This window comes from Telmatherina bonti, assembly GCF_933228915.1.
Source record: "Telmatherina bonti genome assembly, chromosome: 12".
Classification (NCBI taxonomy): Eukaryota; Metazoa; Chordata; class Actinopteri; order Atheriniformes; family Telmatherinidae; genus Telmatherina; species Telmatherina bonti.
Genome location: NC_136610.1, coordinates 37513614 through 37536201, shown reverse-complemented (window position 1 = coordinate 37536201; position 22588 = coordinate 37513614). Strand labels below are relative to the sequence as shown.

Sequence of the window (22588 nt, the reverse complement as noted above, 5' to 3'; positions counted from 1 at the left end):
AATTACTCTTGAACCAGTTGAATGTCAAATATAAGCTTACAGAGATTTGTCACCTCGTGACAAATTTATTTTCTCCCCTTTTCATAATCCTGGAAATTTCCAGGAAAATAACAATCCGGGACGGTGTGGCAAAGACTCCTAAAAAAACTAGGGTTTCTGGGCCAAAACTGGAAACTTGACAGGTATAACAAAACTACGTAACTACTCAGTAATGCTAACTTAACCCCTCCGGAACGCCAGCAGAAACCATGACTCCGGGGTGTTTTCGTTCCAGATGCTCATGCTAAAGCGTCGTTCTGCCGTGGTACGCCAACTCTGCGTGGCAGACGACACGTTTCACCTGTTTGGACAGATTGTTTAGCTGGATAAACTCCCAAACTTTAGAAGCACGAGGTCTAAAGCTGTTTTCACTCGACTGTTGCGCCGTCTTGAGTTGTTGAGTTGCACAAAATGACAATACTGCCCCCAGCACTTCCTGTGGGGCTTTGAGTCATTTGCTTGATGTTTACAGTTCTTATACCAGGGGTGGCCAAGTCTGGTCCTGGAGATCTACCATCCTGCTGGTTTTAGGTGCAACCCTTCTCCAACACGCCTGAATCTAATAAGTGTCTCGATAGCAGCCTCTGCAGAGCGGAACAACATGCAGAAGAGGAATTCAGCTGTTTGACTGTTGTTTGGCTGTGCTGGACAGGGGTTGCATCTAAAGGTTGCAGGATGGTAGATCTCCAGGACTGAACTTGGGCACCCTTGTTATACTGTCTGAAAAGCAATGGATGGTAAATGGCGTTAAGTTGGCCGGTGCAGCGTTTTATCAGCAAAGCCGTTACGGCATTTATAACACGACGTGTCGACAATGAAATCTTGCATCGCTGAATTTTTCTTGTGGACTTTGTCGACGAATTGTTGCTCCCTAATGTGGACATTTTATATGTGCTGCTTGAATCCATGAATAACTATTTCTCTGGACGGAAGCGGACATTCCTCTGAATCCACTTCTCACAGGCTAAAAGCCTGAATGTCAAAGCTAGAAGTCATGTTATGTGTGTGAAAATGTCAATGTTGAGTGAAAGCACAAGGTACCAAAAGTGTGCAAAGTGGTGCGCTGCTTCCTATTTCATCATGTTTTACTTGCAGGCAGCCCGGCCTCCTATTAACACGCTGGTCCTGGCTGCGATGGTAGAGTGCTGATTTCCAAACGGCATAGTCGGAGCTTCCATCAACTGATGCAGTGGTTTTCAATTCAGTCGTATGAGGGCCGCAATCCAGCAGGTTTCCCATGTAATCCTGCTTCAGCACACCCGAATTAAATTAAATTAATCTTAACAGGTTCTGCACAGAGACGCAATAATTTGAGTCAGCTGTGTTGGAGGATGGAAAACCTGCTGGATCGTAGACGTCGACTTGAATCGCCCTGGACTGATGGGTCACATGTAAATTGTATCTTATGGTATCATTAGTTTCCAGCTTGAAGTGTTTCTGAAGATAAAGACGGTTAAGATGAAATTTTATTTAACAACATCTAATGAACTTTACAGCTTGTAGTAAAATACGGAAAACACGGCGATGGACTTTAAAAAACAGAAGTAAATGCTTGCAAAGGTTTTACAGTTTCTCCAAATCAAATGAGGTCAACATCTGAAACTATCCACAGAAAATAAGTTTTGATAACATGACATTAACGTTAGCGGCTAACTAGCCATGCAGCTCAGTGGGACAACGGAGGTCCGACGGAGGCGCAACACGCTTCCTTTCAAGACGCTAACGCATCACCGTCGTTCCACCATGGAAGGAAAGTTTTCCCGACTCTGATCGCCATGACAACACGTGCATAAAGGACATAAAACCACAACTGCCTGTTTTTAGAGAAAAAACAGAGCTTCACAAAGTAAATGGTCAGGCTGGTAATTAAATTAATCATCAACTGTTTTATTAGTGATATAATCACGACTAGTCGACTGATGTTGGCAGCCTTACGTTGGAAAGTTGTGGATTTAAGTCTGACCTCTGACCTCATCATTTGTGGCTTGAAAGAAGAAGATAAAAGACCTGAGAGCTGGACCTCCAGTTGACCTGCAGGGCCAGGAAAGTGTGCAGAATCCTCAGGAAGGCATCTGATTGGCAACTGCTTCATTTTTCAGCACAACAATGATCCCAAACAGGCAGTCGGGATGATCCCACACTGCTTCTACATTCCTGCTGATGCGTGGGATCCTCGGAGAGGACGCAGAGAAAACAGCCCTTACAAAAACGTCCTAAAATATCCTGCAAGAAGCTGGAGAACTGCTCCTGGTGACGACTGGAAGATACGGCAGAGTTAAAGCTGCTGAAAGGAAATGTTTTGTTGTGTTGGAATAAATAACACAAAGATAAACGGTAGCTACGACTTTCGCACGGTACGGCATATTCTCACGTCATGGAGAGCTGCATTTTTCTCTTTGCTTTGCAGTTTCTGGTTGTTTGAACATAAAGCAACAGAAAAAATGACAAAAGAAATTAATAAATTACTGTTTCCTGTCAAAAGGTCCAAGAAAATATCCAGATATCGCCATATTTTGTGTGATGATATTGTGATAAATTTACATTTTATGAACACCAAGTTTTCACTGATGAGGCAGAATTTCATGTTTTTATTCATCTTGTACATAAAGAGTAAATGTTCGCATTTATTTTAATTAATAATAAATAAATATTTAGCAGCAGCTTCGAACGCTTCATTCAATAATAGTAAAGAAAAATATATCTTCCTTCTTATAGAATTACATTATATTGAATAATTTCCCACTTTATCGTTGTCCATATCGTATCTCCAAGTTATCGCTAGTACACATTAGGACTGCTCGATTATGACAAAATTATAATCACGATTATTTAGACTGAAATTGAGATCTGGATAATTTAACACCATTATCCAGTATTTATTAACAACGCTGCGCGTCGTGGTGTTCTAGACTCCGTGTCGTGCATTATAACTGTCTAATGTACGGTTCCGAGTTGTTTAATCCGCTTTTACTGCTTATATAGGAACTATTTTACGTCGGCCTGGATGTACATTTTATACCAAACAACCGCTGTCAGGCTGCAGCGCGTTTCTCTCATTCACCTGTTAAAAGACGGCTGATCTGAACCAGCTGGTTAACCCGTTGCTATGGTAACGCCGCGAAACGGAGGGATATTACAGTGTTTAACTGGCCGAACTATGTATAGGAAAATAATGCAGCCGGTTGTCGCTGACAATGGTATAAACTATGTTTAGGTGAACTTCCACAACCTACTGCAGTTATTCTACATGGACCTGCAGCCGGAGCCGACTGAGACTGGCCGCCTGGGAGTGCTTTAGGACGGGAGAGGCTCCCGCTGCTCCTTCCTTACAGTAACTGCAGAACAATATGTGCCTTCAAGTCAGTCGCCAAAACACCAGAAAAGTCTCTAATAACTCCAGTAAAAGCTGCTAGATTTGTCGCTTTTAACAAAAAAAGTCTCCAGATTTAGCGAGAAAGTCTCCAAGTTGGCAACAGTGTCTGAATGAAAGCAAAGCGGCTGTGGGAGGAGTTTACAGCACAGCGCTGCAACGCCAGAGACGCTTGATTAGCAGCTGAAGACAGCAGGAGAGGAAACTGCAGAGAGAAAAATAATCACACCCTTTTAGTTTTATCATTGTAGAACCCCCCCCCACCCCGACACACACACACACACACACACACACACACACACCCATCTCTCTGGCATTAGAAAGTCTTTCACCACAAACTGATTCAGACTGTTGTAAAAGAAACTTCTGCTTTAGCGCAAACTGCTGACTGCATGTCTCCATGACCTCTCCGTGACCCCTCCCACCTGTTACGCCAGCAGAAGGCCGCGGTGGACACGCCGACCCGTGCACAGTCGGACAGCCTGCATGGCCGCCAAGCTGTTGATGGCTGGATTTCAGCTTTCTGAGCTGTGAAGCAGCAGAAATGTGCACATCACTGGCTTGTCTGCTGGACCTGCGGCAGCATTTCTGCCCTTTTATTCGGCCCAAGCAGAGGTTATATTTTCTGTTAGGATTTTAATGGTTTTATGATCCTGTTGTAGATTATCTGAATTATTTATTTTGCTCCAGATGTGCCAGAAAATCCCACGTTGTGGATATCAGAGCTCAGACCTTCTAGCAGCTTCATGACGTAGTTTTTTCTAACCGTGAGAGTTTTCATCAGAAACTTTCAGCAGACGACTCTAAGAGCACTTTAAGGCCTGCTGCAGTCCTGCCATCTGCACAGCTCTCAGCTTCTTCAGTAAATCTGGCTTTGTCATTCTTCTTATCTTCTGTTGCTGCTATTTATTGTGCAAAGTCCTGCGTAACATGAGCCGACGATGCTGAAACGATATGCTGTACAGCTCTATTCTGATGTAAACTTTGTTAAAACGTGTCTAAACATTCAGGTTTAATTCTGTTAATAAGATAAAGTAACAAACATGTGGAATTTATAATGAGAACAGTAAAACACACGTCTGTTTCCGTCTTGCTGCTGCTGAGGACACGACACAGAGTAAAGATGAGGTCAAGGTCAACTTTATTTATAGAACACATTTCCAAACAGTAACACTGCTCCCAAAGTGCCGAACAATAGAAAAGAACAGACAGAAAGCAGTACAGTAATATACTATTGTAACCACGAATTTAAAACTCATTGAACAATTTGGACTGAAGCTAATAAAGAGTCTCTGTTAGCCTGAGTTGCACACTTGTGCAAAGAAATTGTTTTAAGCAAAGACTTAAAACTGTCAACAGAAGTCGCAGCTTGTGTGCAAAGGGAGAGTGAAGAGTAAATATTTCATCAGAACTTCTGAATAAGAAGATGAATCTGAACGCCTCCAACATGGCGGCTCCGTCTCTTAGCCGTGTGTTTTGGTGACATGTATCCGCTGCAAGGCGATGCGGCTGTAAGAGTGTGGTGATGGGTTTTCATCTGAAGCTGAGGATGTTCAGGCACAGTGCAGGCAGCACGGCCCGTCTCTGGACCGAAACATTCACACCCACAGGCTGCTGATGGAGCCCAGATCTTCCTGCCACAGCCGAGTCTTCTGTTTATTTGCTGTGAAAATGGGGGCGGGGGGGTAAACCTGTCGAGGCTCAGATTAGATTTAATCGTCAAACGAAGGACTTGATCTCTAAAGGAGCGTCTCGCTGCTGGAGTTCCTAATTAAAGCTGAGATTGGGCGACGACTCTCTGTCTTCATCCTGTGTTTTCCTCCGTGTGATGCTGTTAGCGCGGGTGTGCATATGTTCTGTCTGAGCTTCCTCCCACAGTCTGCCTGCTTTTATGACTCATCCTTGTGATGGACTGATTGACCTGTCCCTTTCTCTACTTCCACTCTGCTGCACCTGGCTTGCTCTCCGTCTTCATCAGCTCCCCGTCTCTCCCCAGTGTTCGACTACGCCTACAGAGACTACATCCTGTCCTGGTACGTCCCTCTGAGTCGCGACGAGGGCCAGCTGTACGCCATGCTGTTGGATGACTGGTGGCAGATGATTGGCCAGCTGAGATCCAGGCTCGCTGACATCGACCTCGTCAACGTAGTGTGTTATGACAGCGTCCGTATCCTCCTGACACATTTCACCGACCTCAAAGCTGCATCTGCCAGGTATGCCGTTAGTTGTGGGAAAGATGGTGTCTTATAATGCTGATGCAGGCTCAGACATATGACTCATCAGGAAATATGACCCGGTTTGATTTGCCCCGCCCACCTGCATCCACGCCCAGCAGCGTTCTTCCTCCTCCAGATGGGCTGAAATTACTTCACTTTGGAGCAGGGTAATGGCGTTAAATCCTCCACAGTAGATGGAGCGGACACACACAGCAGCGCTTTACCCTTCATCTGATTTCATTATCTGAGCAAGTCTGGCGAGACGTGAAATTAGATGGAACGGCAGAGACGTCTGGCCTTCCTCGTCTTCAGCAGTTCTGTCACGATTCACAAGCAGAGACAGAGGAATGAGCTGAAGTATGACTGACCACGTTTGCTGTGTCACCGAGGCTGCGTCTGATGCCATGTGATCTGACGTCAAGCTCAGCCTGAATCTGTGTGTTTTCTGTTTTAATGTGTGAATCCAGACCAGAGGAAGTGGCCCGACCGTTCCCCCTCCATCCCTGTTTGGTCAGTCCAGACGCAGAGATGGCCTTCCTCCGCTGTGTAGCCAGAATACTTCTGCTGTGTCTGCTGCCCCAGAAGGATGCCAAGTCCCACACCCTCCGCTGCTGCCTCACCGAGGTCATCACCACCAAAGGTACTGGCTGGTAGCTGCACTCTGACACCAACCTCTGGTGTGACTCATCACAAGCCAACATGAAATATTCACGTTTCCCAACGATGAAGCGTATGAAGGAAGGATTCTCCATGGCAACGGGTAAAGAGGATCGGCGTCTTTGTAAAGCAGAAGAGTTGTTTTAAATTTACCGTATTTTCTGAAATATAAGTCGCATATAGTCGCGATAATACTGCAGAGCGACTTATACATGGAAAAGTATCATTTCACAGACAGCTACAGAAGAAGCTACAGAACTCTAGCACAGAAATCTCCCACTGCTTAACGATGAAAAACTTAAACAGGAAACGTTAGCTTAGGAAGACAACTGAGAACGACTGAACATAAATGTCCCCCAAAATAAAATCATATTCTGCATGTGAGGAACTGGTTAGGGACTGGTTAGGGACTGGCGTAAAGCGGAGACTACGCTTCCTGCGATCGCAGGGTCAACACCATGGAGCTTCTAATAAAAACACATTGTCAGTTGATAGATAATAAAAGGTTCATGCACATGTTCAGGCGGCCGGGCAGACGGAGATTCAGGCGGCCGCGCAGACGGAGATTCAGGCGGCCGCGCAGACGGAGATTCAGGCGGCCGCGCAGACGGAGATTCAGGCGGCCGGGCAGACGGAGATTCAGGCGGCCGCGCAGACGGAGATTCAGGCGGCCGCGCAGACGGAGATTCAGGCGGCCGCGCAGACGGAGATTCAGGCGGCCGGGCAGACGGAGATTCAGGCGGCCGCGCAGACGGAGATTCAGGCGGCCGGGCAGACGGAGATTCAGGCGGCCGCGCAGACGGAGATTCAGGCGGCCGGGCAGACGGAGATTCAGGCGGCCGCGCAGACGGAGATTCAGGCGGCCGGGCAGACGGAGATTCAGGCGGCCGCGCAGACGGAGATTCAGGCGGCCGCGCAGACGGAGATTCAGGCGGCCGGGCAGACGGAGATTCAGGCGGCCGCGCAGACGGAGATTCAGGCGGCCGCGCAGACGGAGATTCAGGCGGCCGGGCAGGCGGAGATTCAGGCGGCCGCGCAGACGGAGATTCAGGCGGCCGGGCAGACGGAGATTCAGGCGGCCGGGCAGACGGAGATTCAGGCGGCCGCGCAGACGGAGATTCAGGCGGCCGCGCAGACGGAGATTCAGGCGGCCGCGCAGACGGAGATTCAGGCGGCCGCGCAGACGGAGATTCAGGCGGCCGCGCAGACGGAGATTCAGGCGGCCGCGCAGACGGAGATTCAGGCGGCCGGGCAGGCGGAGATTCAGGCGGCCGCGCAGACGGAGATTCAGGCGGCCGGGCAGACGGAGATTCAGGCGGCCGCGCAGACGGAGATTCAGGCGGCCGGGCAGACGGAGATTCAGGCGGCCGCGCAGACGGAGATTCAGGCGGCCGGGCAGACGGAGATTCAGGCGGCCGCGCAGACGGAGATTCAGGCGGCCGCGCAGGCGGAGATTCAGGCGGCCGCGCAGGCGGACGGAGCGTTTCCGCCGTCTTTAGTTTGAAGCAACGCTGCAGAAAATGGAGCAGTGCCACTTAAATGAAATGAAATGAAAAGATGGTGGACGAATAGTTATTCTCTGATGAGTTTTCCGACGCAGGATCCACACAGGAGAAAAGTAGGGCGATCAGACACTCCGCCATGACGGCGCAACGTTTAAATGAAGCAGCAGCAACAAAGTGACACCTGCATCGCTCCGGCTGTGGTGATGCTGTCAACTCGCTGCCTCTGATTGGTCCGTTACGTACCTGTCGCTGCCAATATTAAGAACAGTCCGCCTCAGTTCGCTGGATGGAAATCTGTCACTGATGTTTATGTTCCTCAAGGAAAATATTGGTGTGTGAATGAATTCGACTAAATAATGGGTGGTGTGTGAAGGCCTTAAAATATCCAGAAACTTTAACCTGCAGTCTTTCCATGGTTGTTGTCGGGAGAAGACTTTTTATTCCCTGAAGGATCTGAAGTGTAGTAAATCAGTCTGACACTAAAACAACAGTTTAATGACATATTGGTAAAGAATAAAACACTGCTGCCCAACATGCAGCGTTTGGAAATGAACTCATGTTATGTGAGGTCCTGTGTTCGGCAGTGTGGATTCAGTCTGTCAAGTTATGGACAAATTCTGGTTACGTTTTCAGGAAATCTAAGATTGTGAATCACGTGGTGTTGTGGAAAAAAGTCTGTCGATGACGAGGAGTCTGGTTCTGAAGTGAAAACCTTACAAAGGTTATTGCACAGAACAGAATCATACGAACTGCAGTTTGGAGAGGCAGCTCAGAGCTCCGACGGGGCGGAAAGGCTGAAAACGCTCAGAGTTTTACACAAAACCACTTTTTCAGCCCTCGCCTACTCTACGTCATCTGCATCTTATAAATCTGTTATTTTGAACTAGAAGTGTCTGTTGACTTAAAAAGTTAAGTCAGACTGACTCGGACGTTATAATCTCCCGAGTGGCACCATGGTATCTGACTCCTCAGATGTCCAGATGTCTGGATGCAGCATTGTCTACGTCAGTAGAAATAGATAAGCAGACACTGTGTAACTACGCTCAAGTTCTTCAAGTTTATCATGACCTTTCAGAAAGCCCACGTAGCCATAATCAGATATGAATAAATGCATCTTGTAAAAGATCATTTATGATGAAGGAACACAGATAATTTACCATTAGAGCTTCTAATTGTATTTATGCCACATTCTGGCAAAAAATGACTTTAATTTAACTGAGGTCTGTGCTCTCTGCTCCTGGTGTTTCTCTTTAAACAGTGTTTTTATGGAGTCAGATTGTCTTTAAAGGGTTAAAATAACTAGAATAATTACATAATGAGATGTTATGGTAAAGACTGAAGTAAAATAATAGATTTGAGTTTATAAAAAGGAAAAATCTGGGATGTTTTACTGCAGTTTTCAGGAAATAATTTCTTTATTTCTAATGACGAAACGAACCAGAAGGATTGAGGAGACTAAAGCGTCTGACTTTCTACGTTCAGGGTAAATCCTTCCATCGTAGCCTTGTAGCGGTTCAGGTTGTCGTGCAGTAAAACCTCTGAAAGCTACGGGACCCGTCTCGTTCTCTCTTTCTTTTCCACTTTCTAACTTCATCAGACTCCTTTAAGTTTCTAGCAGTGAAATCCTGGATGTGTGTGTGTGTGTGTGTGTTTCAGTGTTGAAGCCGTTGGTGGAGGTGCTCAGCGATCCAGACTCCATCAACCGGATGCTGTTGTCTCAGCTGGAGCAGAGGGAGCAGCAGGCTGAGCAGCAGAAAAAAGCCTACACCTACGCTGCCTCTTATGAAGACTTCATCAAACTGATATCGACTTCTGCTGATGTCAATTTCCTCAAACAACTCAGGCACGATGGCGGCGCCACGCACACACCCACACAGACATACACAGCCTCATTAAACCACAGCTTTTCCTTAATTCTCCGTGTTCGGTGTGACAGACCACAAAACCAGTGATATCTTTGCTCCTGAGGGGGTTACCATGGCAACAGGGAGTCTGCAGAAATGCACAGGGTGGACATAATGCCGAGAAATGTTGTCATTAGTCTGACAAGTCACGGCTTTGCACCGCATCACCGCTTATCCTAAGTTATAGAATAAATCAGTTTTAATGTGCCGACTTCAGATCTGACAGAATGTTCTGGATGCTGCAGAAAATGGTGCATCTGAATATTTTATTATTGTTAAATGTCTCGTTCACTTCAGTGGTAGTTTGTTTATGCATCCAAGAGAAGTTTTCATATTTAGCACGACAACTGATGTCTCTTCCCACCTGCGTCTCTTCACAGGTATCAGATAGTGGTAGAAATTATTCATGCCACCACCATCAGCAGCCTGCCTCAGCTCAAGAAGCAGAAAGGTACAAGCAATTCCACATTTTACACTAAACAGGAGTTTAATTTGATTTAATTTAATTTGATTTAATTTATTTGATTTGATTTAATTTATTTTAATGTAGCATTTTTATAGTTATATTTTTTATCAATTTAATTTTCAGTTATATTTGATCTAATTTTAGTCAGTCAGTTCATTTTTATTTAATTTTAGTTAATTTAATTATTATAATTATATTTGTTATGATTATTATTATTATTATTATTATCATCTAAATTTAGTTTATTTTCCTACACAGTAAGCAAATTTTAATTTTCTAAATTTATATTTAAGTATCTGAATGATTAAATGTTTTTTTTTAAATATCCTTTTTATATTTTATGAATAATCATGCATTGATTATTAACCTTTGTACCAGACGCTGTTGATGCATTTCAGTCGATGCTAAACTCTCTGCTGACGTGACGTTATTTACAACCGGAAGGTGTTTTTCTGGAGCATCTGTATTCATTCAGTTTTACTTGTTCAAAGCTGTGTCACATGTTTTACTGCTGATTAGTTGTATGTATGATTTATTGTTTCTGCAGGGATTTACGCTCCTCACAGACTTTAAATCAGCTGATCCTTCACTTGGTTTCACATTGTCCCGGTGTGAAATCTGCTGCAGACGCTCACAGTCGCACTGAAAAGCCAATAAACAACCATACAAACGTTGCCAGCATGGAGACACGGAGCTTATCTTCCAGCTGCTTCAGCATGTTTGTTTTCTTTCTCTCTCAGAGCGAAAAGGTAAGGAGACTGCAGCCATGAAGGCCGACCTGCTGAGGGCCAGGGATATGAAACGATATATCAATCAGCTGACCGTCGCTAAGAAACAATGTGAGAAACGAATCCGGCTCCTCGGCGGGCCGAACTACGAGAACAACGAGGAGGGAGGAGGCGACGATGGCGATGAACCCCAGAGCCAGAAGGTTCGTTTTAACGCAGCTTCTGTCCTGATAATCTGGACGGTTTATTTTATTTCCTCTGACTGGTTTCCCTTTGGTTCTTCCAGATTCTCCAGTTTGATGACATTCTGTGCAATCCAGGCTACAGAGAGCATTTTAAAGTTTACATGGAAAGAGTCGATAAGAGAGCTCTGATAAGCTTCTGGGAACTGGTGGAAATGCTGAAAACTGCCAACAAGGTAGGGCAGACACATCCCAACGGCGCCGCAACGAGGAGTAAAAGCAGCTCATTACGCTGCAGAGGAGTAAAAACCTACAGACAGACACATACATGGTTGTTTTCAGCTTCCTGGAGCAATAAACCACATAAACACTGTTCCTTCGGCAGAACGAGGTGCCCCAAATCGTGGGAGAAATCTACCAGAAGTTCTTCGTGGAGAGCAGAGAGATTCAGGTGGAGAAGTTCCTCCTGAAGGAGATCCAGCAGAGTCTGGTGGGAAACAGAGGAACTCAGGTTTTTATCAGGCTACAGGAGCAGGTAAATGTCTCCCAGAGGGCAGATGAAACGCAGATGAAGTGAATGTGTGAGGTGTGTGTGTGTTACAGACTAACGCAGGTAGGAAACGTGTCGATCAGAAGGTTGTTGAATCCATGTGGTGCCCAGGTGGAGCAGAGAAACCGTCCAGACTTCTCCTCGTTTGCTGCTGCTTCTTCAGAAATTGTGTTTTTTATCAGCGTTTAGGAAGGATCCTAAACATTCCAGTTGGGATGTAAACCTCCCAGTACATGACACGAAACCAGAACAGATTTTATCTCTGAGACATACGGCCCTTTTCCATCTTGTCTCAACTCAACTGGCCTCGGCTCGGTTTGGAGGGTTTTCCATGCAGCTTCTGGACCCGTTTACCGGTACTGTTTCTGTAACTCCTCAGCCCAGGTTCTAAGCAAGCTGAGTCGGGTTGTGTGACGTCGCCAGACTGCGTGCCGCTATTGGTCAGGGGCGTGGCCAATCAGAAGTCAGGGAGTGACATCATTGGAAGAGCGACTCCAACTCGCAAGTTGTTTACATGACAAGCAATGGTGCAACAAAAGTCTCTTCTGTGCTCCGACACCGAGGTGGAGACCTTTCTTTGGTTGCTGAGGAAAGGATACAGAGGGAACCAGATGGAGCGACACAAAATGAAAAAATCTATCAAAAGCTTTCCGACTCAGTGGCTACGGCTAGCAACGGAGTTTCCAGCAGCGTCGAGAGAAGCTGGAAAAGCTCAGAAGTGACTATCGGCAGGTCAAGGACCGCGATGGTCGGAGTGGATCAGACAGACGGGACTGGAAGTGGTTCCAACAGATGGAGACGATTTATGGTCGTCGACCGGCGAGCCGCAGACCAAGTAGCAGATTGTCTCTCGGTCCTGTGTTGTTGTAGAGCAGAGGTCGGAAACTCTGGTCCTCCAGTGCCACAGTCCTGCAAATGTTAGGAGTTTCTCTGCTGCAACACACCTGGCACACCTCACACCTGGCACACGTCACACCTGGCACACATCACACCTGGCACACCTCACACCTGGCACACCTCACACCTGGCACACCTCACACCTGGCACACGTCACACCTGGCACACCTTACACCTGGCACACCTCACACCTGGCACACATCACACCTGGCACACGTCACACCTGGCACACGTCACACCTGGCACACGGCACACCTGGCACACGGCACACCTGGCACACCTCACACCTGGCACACATCACACCTGGCACACATCACACCTGGCACACATCACACCTGGTACACGTCACACCTGGCACACGTCACACCTGGCACACGTCACACCTGGTACACGTCACACCTGGCACACGTCACACCTGGCACACGTCACACCAGGCACACGTCACACCTGGCACACGTCACACCTGGCACACCTGGCACACGTCACACCTGGCACACGTCACACCTGGCACACGTCACACCTGGCACACGTCACACCAGGCACACGTCACACCTGGCACACGTCACACCAGGCACACGTCACACCAGGCACACGTCACACCTGGCACACGTCACACCTGGCACACCTGGCACACGTCACACCTGGCACACGTCACACCTGGCACACATCACACCTGGCACACGTCACACCAGGCACACGTCACACCTGGCACACGTCACACCTGGCACACGTCACACCTGGCACACGTCACACCTGGCACACCTCACACCTGGCACACATCACACCTGGCACACGTCACACCTGGCACACCTGGCACACGTCACACCTGGCACACGTCACACCTGGCACACGTCACACCTGGCACACGTCACACCTGGCACACGTCACACCTGGCACACCTGGCACACGTCACACCTGGCACACGTCACACCAGGCACACGTCACACCTGGCACACGTCACACCTGGCACACCTGGCACACGTCACACCTGGCACACCTGGCACACGTCACACCTGGCACACGTCACACCTGGCACACGTCACACCTGGCACACCTGGCACACCTCACACCTGGCACACCTCACACCTGGCACACCTCACACCTGGCACACGTCACACCTGGCACACGTCACACCTGGCACACCTCACACCTGGCACACGTCACACCTGTCACACCTGGCACACGTCACACCTCACACCTGGCACACGTCACACCAGGCACACGTCACACCAGGCACACGTCACACCAGGCACACGTCACACCAGGCACACGTCACACCTGGCACACGTCACACCTGGCACACGTCACACCTGGCACACGTCACACCTGGCACACGTCACACCTGGCACACGTCACACCTGGCACACGTCACACCTGGCACACCTCAGACCTGGCACACCTGGCACACCTGGCACACGTCACACCTGGCACACGTCACACCTGGCACACCTGGCACACCTCACACCTGGCACACGTCACACCTGGCACACGTCACACCTGGCACACGTCACACCTGGCACACCTGGCACACGTCACACCTGGCACACGTCACACCTGGCACACGTCACACCTGTCACACCTGGCACACGTCACACCTGGCACACGTCACACCAGGCACACGTCACACCAGGCACACGTCACACCTGGCACACGTCACACCTGGCACACGTCACACCTGGCACACGTCACACCTGGCACACGTCACACCAGGCACACGTCACACCAGGCACACGTCACACCTGGCACACGTCACACCTGGCACACGTCACACCAGGCACACGTCACACCTGGCACACGTCACACCTGGCACACGTCACACCTGGCACACATCACACCAGGCACACGTCACACCAGGCACACGTCACACCTGGCACACCTGGCACACCTCACACCTGACACACCTCAGACCTGGCACACCTGGCACACCTGGCACACCTGGCACACCTGGCACACCTGGCACACGTCACACCTGGCACACGTCACACCTGGCACACATCACACCAGGCACACGTCACACCAGGCACACGTCACACCTGGCACACCTGGCACACCTGGCACACCTGGCACACCTGGCACACGTCACACCTGGCACACGTCACACCTGGCACACATCACACCAGGCACACGTCACACCAGGCACACGTCACACCTGGCACACCTGGCACACCTCACACCTGACACACCTCAGACCTGGCACACCTGGCACACCTGGCACACCTGGCACACCTGGCACACCTGGCACACGTCACACCTGGCACACGTCACACCTGGCACACGTCACACCTGGCACACCTGGCACACCTGGCACACGTCACACCTGGCACACGTCACACCTGGCACACGTCACACCAGGCACACGTCACACCTGGCACACGTCACACCTGGCACACGTCACACCAGGCACACGTCACACCTGGCACACGTCACACCTGGCACACGTCACACCTGGCACACCTCACACCTGGCACACCTCACACCTGGCACACCTGGCACACCTGGCACACGTCACACCAGGCACACGTTACACCTGGCACACGTCACACCTGGCACACGTCACACCAGGCACACGTCACACCTGGCACACCTCACACCTGGCACACATCACACCTGGCACACGTCACACCTGGCACACATCACACCTGGCACACGTCAGACCTCATTAGCAGTTTGACATCTCACTCTGCATAGGTCTGCTGATTAACCATTGATTTGAATCAGGTGTGTTGCAGCAGGGAAACTCCTAACATTTGCAGGACTATGGAAATCGAGGACCGGAGTTGCCGACCGCTGTTATAGAGCTTGTCGTGCACAACACTGATGTCACAGCGATTTCACACAAACCCCGCCCCTTTTCGACCTGGTAGTAAAGTGTACTGGAAAAGAAACGGCAGCAAGCTGAGACGAGTTGAGACGAGCTGGTCCTGATGGAAAAGAGGCCATAGAGGTGGATTATAGAGCAGAACCAGGATACATGAGTGTCTCCAGCTGGTGGCAGCCTCTGGTCTGCTGTCCTGCACAGAGTCTATGGAACTAAATCTGACTTCAGCTGCGTCGTCGTATCGCAGACCAGCCGTTCCATCTCTGGTCCCGTTAAACTGTTCAGATTGATTAGCGGAGAGTTTGATGTAATAAGAACACAGGTGAACTGTTTTTATCTTCTGTTGAAATGAAGAACGAAGTGAAATGTGGTGTTTGCAGAAGCCGTGAAGGCTGCACAGTGTATCAGACGTGTGTCTTCATCACCATATGAGCCTGCATGAGTGGCGTAACGGCCTAAACCGAGAAACAGTCATAGTTCTGGAAGTAACGTGACGTTTCGTGCTCTGTGTGTCGATGGCGGATCAAACGGGCTTTTCCTGTCCTGGAAGCTCCACGTAGTCGCTGGACGTCACGTTGTGGTGGTGGAGGGTAACGAGTAGCAGCGCGCCATCTCACCGTTTGATTCGATCGCGACTCAGGATGCTACGAGTCGATTAGTAAACGATTATCAGGATTTTCATGCATCTTTTCCCCAGTAAAGATTTTTTTATTTTCTTCACTCTGCGGCTCCTTTATTCTACTTTATTCTCCGTTCAGTGTCCAGTAACCACACTGATTTATGTCCACTGTTTATGTCGAATTATAAATGAATTCAACAGCTTTCATTCATTCATTCATTTTCCAAACCAGTTAGACCAGTTCAGGGTTGTGGGAGAGCTGGAACTATCCCAGCAGTTAGCTGTTGAGAGGTCACAGGTCACCAGTCCATCACAGGGATTCTGGTTAGCTTCCAGCTGTTCTTCAGCTGGAACAGAACCTCGACGTTCCTGCTGCAGGAGGATGGAAACGCTCCGCTTTGCTCTCAGCGATGCATTCATGTCCCAACACTGTAAATAAACACTGCAGACGTCTCATGGAGGTGTGGACTGATCCCCCTGTTGCTCCTAAATATCGTCCAGGTGGCCGAGACGATGCGCGAACGTTACTACCCCTCCTTCCTGGTTTCAGACCTCTACGACCGGCTGATCAGGCGAGACGAGCCGCACAGCCAATCACAGCGTAGCCCTGAGGAAAAGGGAGAAGAGGTCAGTGATGCGCTGCAGACTTTTTAATCATTTTTCTCACATATGTTCACCGTCATCACACATTGATTGGGCTGACGGTGTTCAGTGCCAGGGTCTGGATGCAGGAGAGGAGGTGTGTGATGGAGATGAAGGCAGTAAAGGAATCAACGAGCAGGCCAGCTACGCTGCGACCAAACTCCGCCATCTCTACGATAAACTGGAGTACAAGCGACAGGCCCTGGGCTCCATCCAGAACGCACCCAAGCCAGACAAAAAGGTAACGTAGCTCTTCATGTGCAAAGACAGAAACATAAAAAACTCATTTAAAAATTAGAGTTTTATCCGCCTTGAACATGTTCCTCATGTCAACTTGTCTGTTTGTAGATCGTCAGCAAGCTAAAGGAAGAAATCGGAGCCATGGAGAGAGAGCACAGTGAGCTGCAGCAGCATATCAGCAGAACCGACTGGTGGTGTGAGAACCTGGGCCACTGGAGGGCGACCATCACAGCTGCTGAGGTTACTAGACTACACACGCAGAAGTCAGATTAACCAAGTCATCGTGTCGACGGGCTGGTGCCGGAAAATCAGATTAACCAAGTCATCGTGTCGACGACCTGGTGCTGGATAATCAGATTAACCAAGTCATCGTGTCGACAGGCTGGTGCTGGAAAATCAGATTAACCAAGTCATCGTGTCGACAGGCTGGTGCTGGAAAATCAGATTAACCAAGTCATCGTGTCGACAGGCTGGTGCTGGAAAATCAGATTAACCAAGTCATCGTGTCGACGACCTGGTGCTGGAAAATCAGATTAACCAAGTCATCGTGTCGACGACCTGGTGCTGGAAAATCAGATTAACCAAGTCATCGTGTCGACAGGCTGGTGCTGGAAAATCAGATTAACCAAGTCATCGTGTCGACAGGCTGGTGCTGGATAATCAGATTAACCAAGTCATCGTGTCGACAGACTGGTGCTGGAAAATCAGATTAACCAAGTCATCGTGTCGACGACCTGGTGCTGGAAAATCAGATTAACCAAGTCATCGTGTCGACAGGCTGGTGCTGGAAAATCAGATTAAACAAGTCATCGTGTCGACGACCTGGTGCCGGAAAATCAGATTAACCAAGTCATCGTGTCGACGACCTGGTGCCGGATAATCAGATTAACCAAGTCATCGTGTCGACAGGCTGGTGCCGGAAAATCAGATTAACCAAGTCATCGTGTCGACGACCTGGTGCCGGATAATCAGATTAACCAAGTCATCGTGTCGACAGGCTGGTGCTGGAAAATCAGATTAACCAAGTCATCGTGTCGACGACCTGGTGCCGGATAATCAGATTAACCAAGTCATCGTGTCGACAGGCTGGTGCCGGAAAATCAGATTAACCAAGTCATCGTGTCGACGACCTGGTGCCGGATAATCAGATTAACCAAGTCATCGTGTCGACAGGCTGGTGCCGGAAAATCAGATTAACCAAGTCATCGTGTCGACGACCTGGTGCTGGAAAATCAGATTAACCAAGTCATCGTGTCGACGACCTGGTGCCGGAAAATCAGATTAACCAAGTCATCGTGTCGACAGGCTGGTGCCGGAAAATCAGATTAACCAAGTCATCGTGTCGACGACCTGGTGCCGGAAAATCAGATTAACCAAGTCATCGTGTCGACAGGCTGGTGCTGGAAAATCAGATTAACCAAGTCATCGTGTCGACAGGCTGGTGCTGGAAAATCAGATTAACCAAGTCATCGTGTCGACAGGCTGGTGCTGGAAAATCAGATTAACCAAGTCATCGTGTCGACGACCTGGTGCCGGAAAATCAGATTAACCAAGTCATCGTGTCGACGACCTGGTGCCGGAAAATCAGATTAACCAAGTCATCGTGTCGACAGGCTGGTGCTGGATAATCAGATTAACCAAGTCATCGTGTCGACAGGCTGGTGCTGGAAAATCAGATTAACCAAGTCATCGTGTCGACAGGCTGGTGCTGGAAAATCAGATTAACCAAGTCATCGTGTCGACAGGCTGGTGCTGGATAATCAGATTAACCAAGTCATCGTGTCGACAGGCTGGTGCTGGATAATCAGATTAACCAAGTCATCGTGTCGACAGGCTGGTGCTGGATAATCAGATTAACCAAGTCATCGTGTCGACAGGCTGGTGCTGGATAATCAGATTAACCAAGTCATCGTGTCGACAGGCTGGTGCTGGAAAATCAGATTAACCAAGTCATCGTGTCGACAGGCTGGTGCTGGAAAATCAGATTAACCAAGTCATCGTGTCGACGACCTGGTGCCGGAAAATCAGATTAACCAAGTCATCGTGTCGACAGGCTGGTGCTGGAAAATCAGATTAACCAAGTCATCGTGTCGATGACCTGGTGCTGGAAAATCAGATTAACCAAGTCATCGTGTCGACAGGCTGGTGCTGGATAATCAGATTAACCAAGTCATCGTGTCGACAGGCTGGTGCTGGATAATCAGATTAACCAAGTCATCGTGTCGACAGGCTGGTGCTGGAAAATCAGATTAACCAAGTCATCGTGTCGACAGGCTGGTGCTGGATAATCAGATTAACCAAGTCATCGTGTCGATGACCTGGTGCTGGCAAATCAGATTAACCAAGTCATCGTGTCGACAGGCTGGTGCTGGATAATCAGATTAACCAAGTCATCGTGTCGACAGGCTGGTGCTGGAAAATCAGATTAACCAAGTCATCGTGTCGACAGGCTGGTGCTGGATAATCAGATTAACCAAGTCATCGTGTCGACAGGCTGGTGCTGGAAAATCAGATTAACCAAGTCATCATGTCGACAGGCTGGTGCTGGAAAATCAGATTAACCAAGTCATCGTGTCGACAGGCTGGTGCCGGAAAATCAGATTAACCAAGTCATCGTGTCGACAGGCTGGTGCCGGAAAATCAGATTAACCAAGTCATCGTGTCGACAGGCTGGTGCTGGATAATCAGATTAACCAAGTCATCGTGTCGACAGGCTGGTGCTGGAAAATCAGATTAACCAAGTCATCGTGTCGATGACCTGGTGCTGGAAAATCAGATTAACCAAGTCATCGTGTCGACAGGCTGGTGCTGGAAAATCAGATTAACCAAGTCATCGTGTCGACAGGCTGGTGCTGGATAATCAGATTAACCAAGTCATCGTGTCGACAGGCTGGTGCTGGAAAATCAGATTAAACAAGTCATCGTGTCGACGACCTGGTGCCGGAAAATCAGATTAACCAAGTCATCGTGTCGACGACCTGGTGCCGGATAATCAGATTAACCAAGTCATCGTGTCGACAGGCTGGTGCCGGAAAATCAGATTAACCAAGTCATCGTGTCGACGACCTGGTGCCGGATAATCAGATTAACCAAGTCATCGTGTCGACAGGCTGGTGCTGGAAAATCAGATTAACCAAGTCATCGTGTCGACGACCTGGTGCCGGATAATCAGATTAACCAAGTCATCGTGTCGACAGGCTGGTGCCGGAAAATCAGATTAACCAAGTCATCGTGTCGACGACCTGGTGCCGGATAATCAGATTAACCAAGTCATCGTGTCGACAGGCTGGTGCCGGAAAATCAGATTAACCAAGTCATCGTGTCGACGACCTGGTGCTGGAAAATCAGATTAACCAAGTCATCGTGTCGACGACCTGGTGCCGGAAAATCAGATTAACCAAGTCATCGTGTCGACAGGCTGGTGCCGGAAAATCAGATTAACCAAGTCATCGTGTCGACGACCTGGTGCCGGAAAATCAGATTAACCAAGTCATCGTGTCGACAGGCTGGTGCTGGAAAATCAGATTAACCAAGTCATCGTGTCGACAGGCTGGTGCTGGAAAATCAGATTAACCAAGTCATCGTGTCGACAGGCTGGTGCTGGAAAATCAGATTAACCAAGTCATCGTGTCGACGACCTGGTGCCGGAAAATCAGATTAACCAAGTCATCGTGTCGACGACCTGGTGCCGGAAAATCAGATTAACCAAGTCATCGTGTCGACAGGCTGGTGCTGGATAATCAGATTAACCAAGTCATCGTGTCGACAGGCTGGTGCTGGAAAATCAGATTAACCAAGTCATCGTGTCGACAGGCTGGTGCTGGAAAATCAGATTAACCAAGTCATCGTGTCGACAGGCTGGTGCTGGATAATCAGATTAACCAAGTCATCGTGTCGACAGGCTGGTGCTGGATAATCAGATTAACCAAGTCATCGTGTCGACAGGCTGGTGCTGGATAATCAGATTAACCAAGTCATCGTGTCGACAGGCTGGTGCTGGATAATCAGATTAACCAAGTCATCGTGTCGACAGGCTGGTGCTGGAAAATCAGATTAACCAAGTCATCGTGTCGACAGGCTGGTGCTGGAAAATCAGATTAACCAAGTCATCGTGTCGACGACCTGGTGCCGGAAAATCAGATTAACCAAGTCATCGTGTCGACAGGCTGGTGCTGGAAAATCAGATTAACCAAGTCATCGTGTCGATGACCTGGTGCTGGAAAATCAGATTAACCAAGTCATCGTGTCGACAGGCTGGTGCTGGATAATCAGATTAACCAAGTCATCGTGTCGACAGGCTGGTGCTGGATAATCAGATTAACCAAGTCATCGTGTCGACAGGCTGGTGCTGGAAAATCAGATTAACCAAGTCATCGTGTCGACAGGCTGGTGCTGGATAATCAGATTAACCAAGTCATCGTGTCGATGACCTGGTGCTGGCAAATCAGATTAACCAAGTCATCGTGTCGACAGGCTGGTGCTGGATAATCAGATTAACCAAGTCATCGTGTCGACAGGCTGGTGCTGGAAAATCAGATTAACCAAGTCATCGTGTCGACAGGCTGGTGCTGGATAATCAGATTAACCAAGTCATCGTGTCGACAGGCTGGTGCTGGAAAATCAGATTAACCAAGTCATCATGTCGACAGGCTGGTGCTGGAAAATCAGATTAACCAAGTCATCGTGTCGACAGGCTGGTGCCGGAAAATCAGATTAACCAAGTCATCGTGTCGACAGGCTGGTGCCGGAAAATCAGATTAACCAAGTCATCGTGTCGACAGGCTGGTGCTGGATAATCAGATTAACCAAGTCATCGTGTCGACAGGCTGGTGCTGGAAAATCAGATTAACCAAGTCATCGTGTCGATGACCTGGTGCTGGAAAATCAGATTAACCAAGTCATCGTGTCGACAGGCTGGTGCTGGAAAATCAGATTAACCAAGTCATCGTGTCGACAGGCTGGTGCTGGATAATCAGATTAACCAAGTCATCGTGTCGACAGGCTGGTGCTGGAAAATCAGATTAACCAAGTCATCGTGTCGACGACCTGGTGCTGGAAAATCAGATTAACCAAGTCAACGTGTCGACAGGCTGGTGCTGGAAAATCAGATTAACCAAGTCAACGTGTCGACAGGCTGGTGCTGGATAATCAGATTAACCAAGTCATCGTGTCGACGACCTGGTGCTGGAAAATCAGATTAACCAAGTCATCGTGTCGACGACCTGGTGCTGGAAAATCAGATTAACCAAGTCATCGTGTCGACGACCTGGTGCTGGAAAACCAAAATGTCTCATTCAGTCTGTTTTATTAGCTTTTATTAGCTTCCAGATTAGCAGCTAAAGCTAACACCGCTGCCATGTTTATTAACAACCTGCAGGAAATTAACAGAAGCTGCATTACTATGACCTGAAAACTAACTGACAATATCACATGTCAGACGGGCATGTGGACGCTCCGGATCAGATTATTACAGTAATCTGATTACTCACAGGATCTTTGATGGTCAATGTGATGATTGAAGCGATTTTTGTGTGACCATGCTGTGAAACGAGATGCTGTCGGATGCAGGGAAGCAGTTTGTCTTCGTTCTGCTCAGCTTTGCAGGAATCTGGATGTTGTCACATATGGAGCATAATATGAGATTATAAACTCATCACCTGTTGATCTTTGGCTGCTCCTGATTGGACGTTACCGTCAGTTTAAGCTCTCTGATTGGTGGAAAGTCTGACAGGAAGTGTCTTCATCATCATGTCCA

At 48.6% G+C, this 22588-nt stretch overlaps 1 protein-coding gene across 1 annotated transcript in view; it reads left to right on the top strand.

The window, feature by feature from the left end:
• The window catches only part of snx25 (sorting nexin 25), a 33560-nt gene that overhangs the window by 4640 nt on the left and 6332 nt on the right, over positions 1-22588 (top strand). The window contains exons 3-12 of the mRNA XM_079249733.1: positions 5406-5622; positions 6093-6265; positions 9444-9630; positions 10072-10142; positions 10898-11088; positions 11172-11303; positions 11453-11602; positions 16453-16578; positions 16664-16834; positions 16942-17073. Of these exons, the coding sequence (XP_079105859.1) occupies positions 5406-5622; positions 6093-6265; positions 9444-9630; positions 10072-10142; positions 10898-11088; positions 11172-11303; positions 11453-11602; positions 16453-16578; positions 16664-16834; positions 16942-17073 (1550 nt within the window). The remainder of the gene's footprint in view (positions 1-5405; positions 5623-6092; positions 6266-9443; positions 9631-10071; positions 10143-10897; positions 11089-11171; positions 11304-11452; positions 11603-16452; positions 16579-16663; positions 16835-16941; positions 17074-22588) is intronic.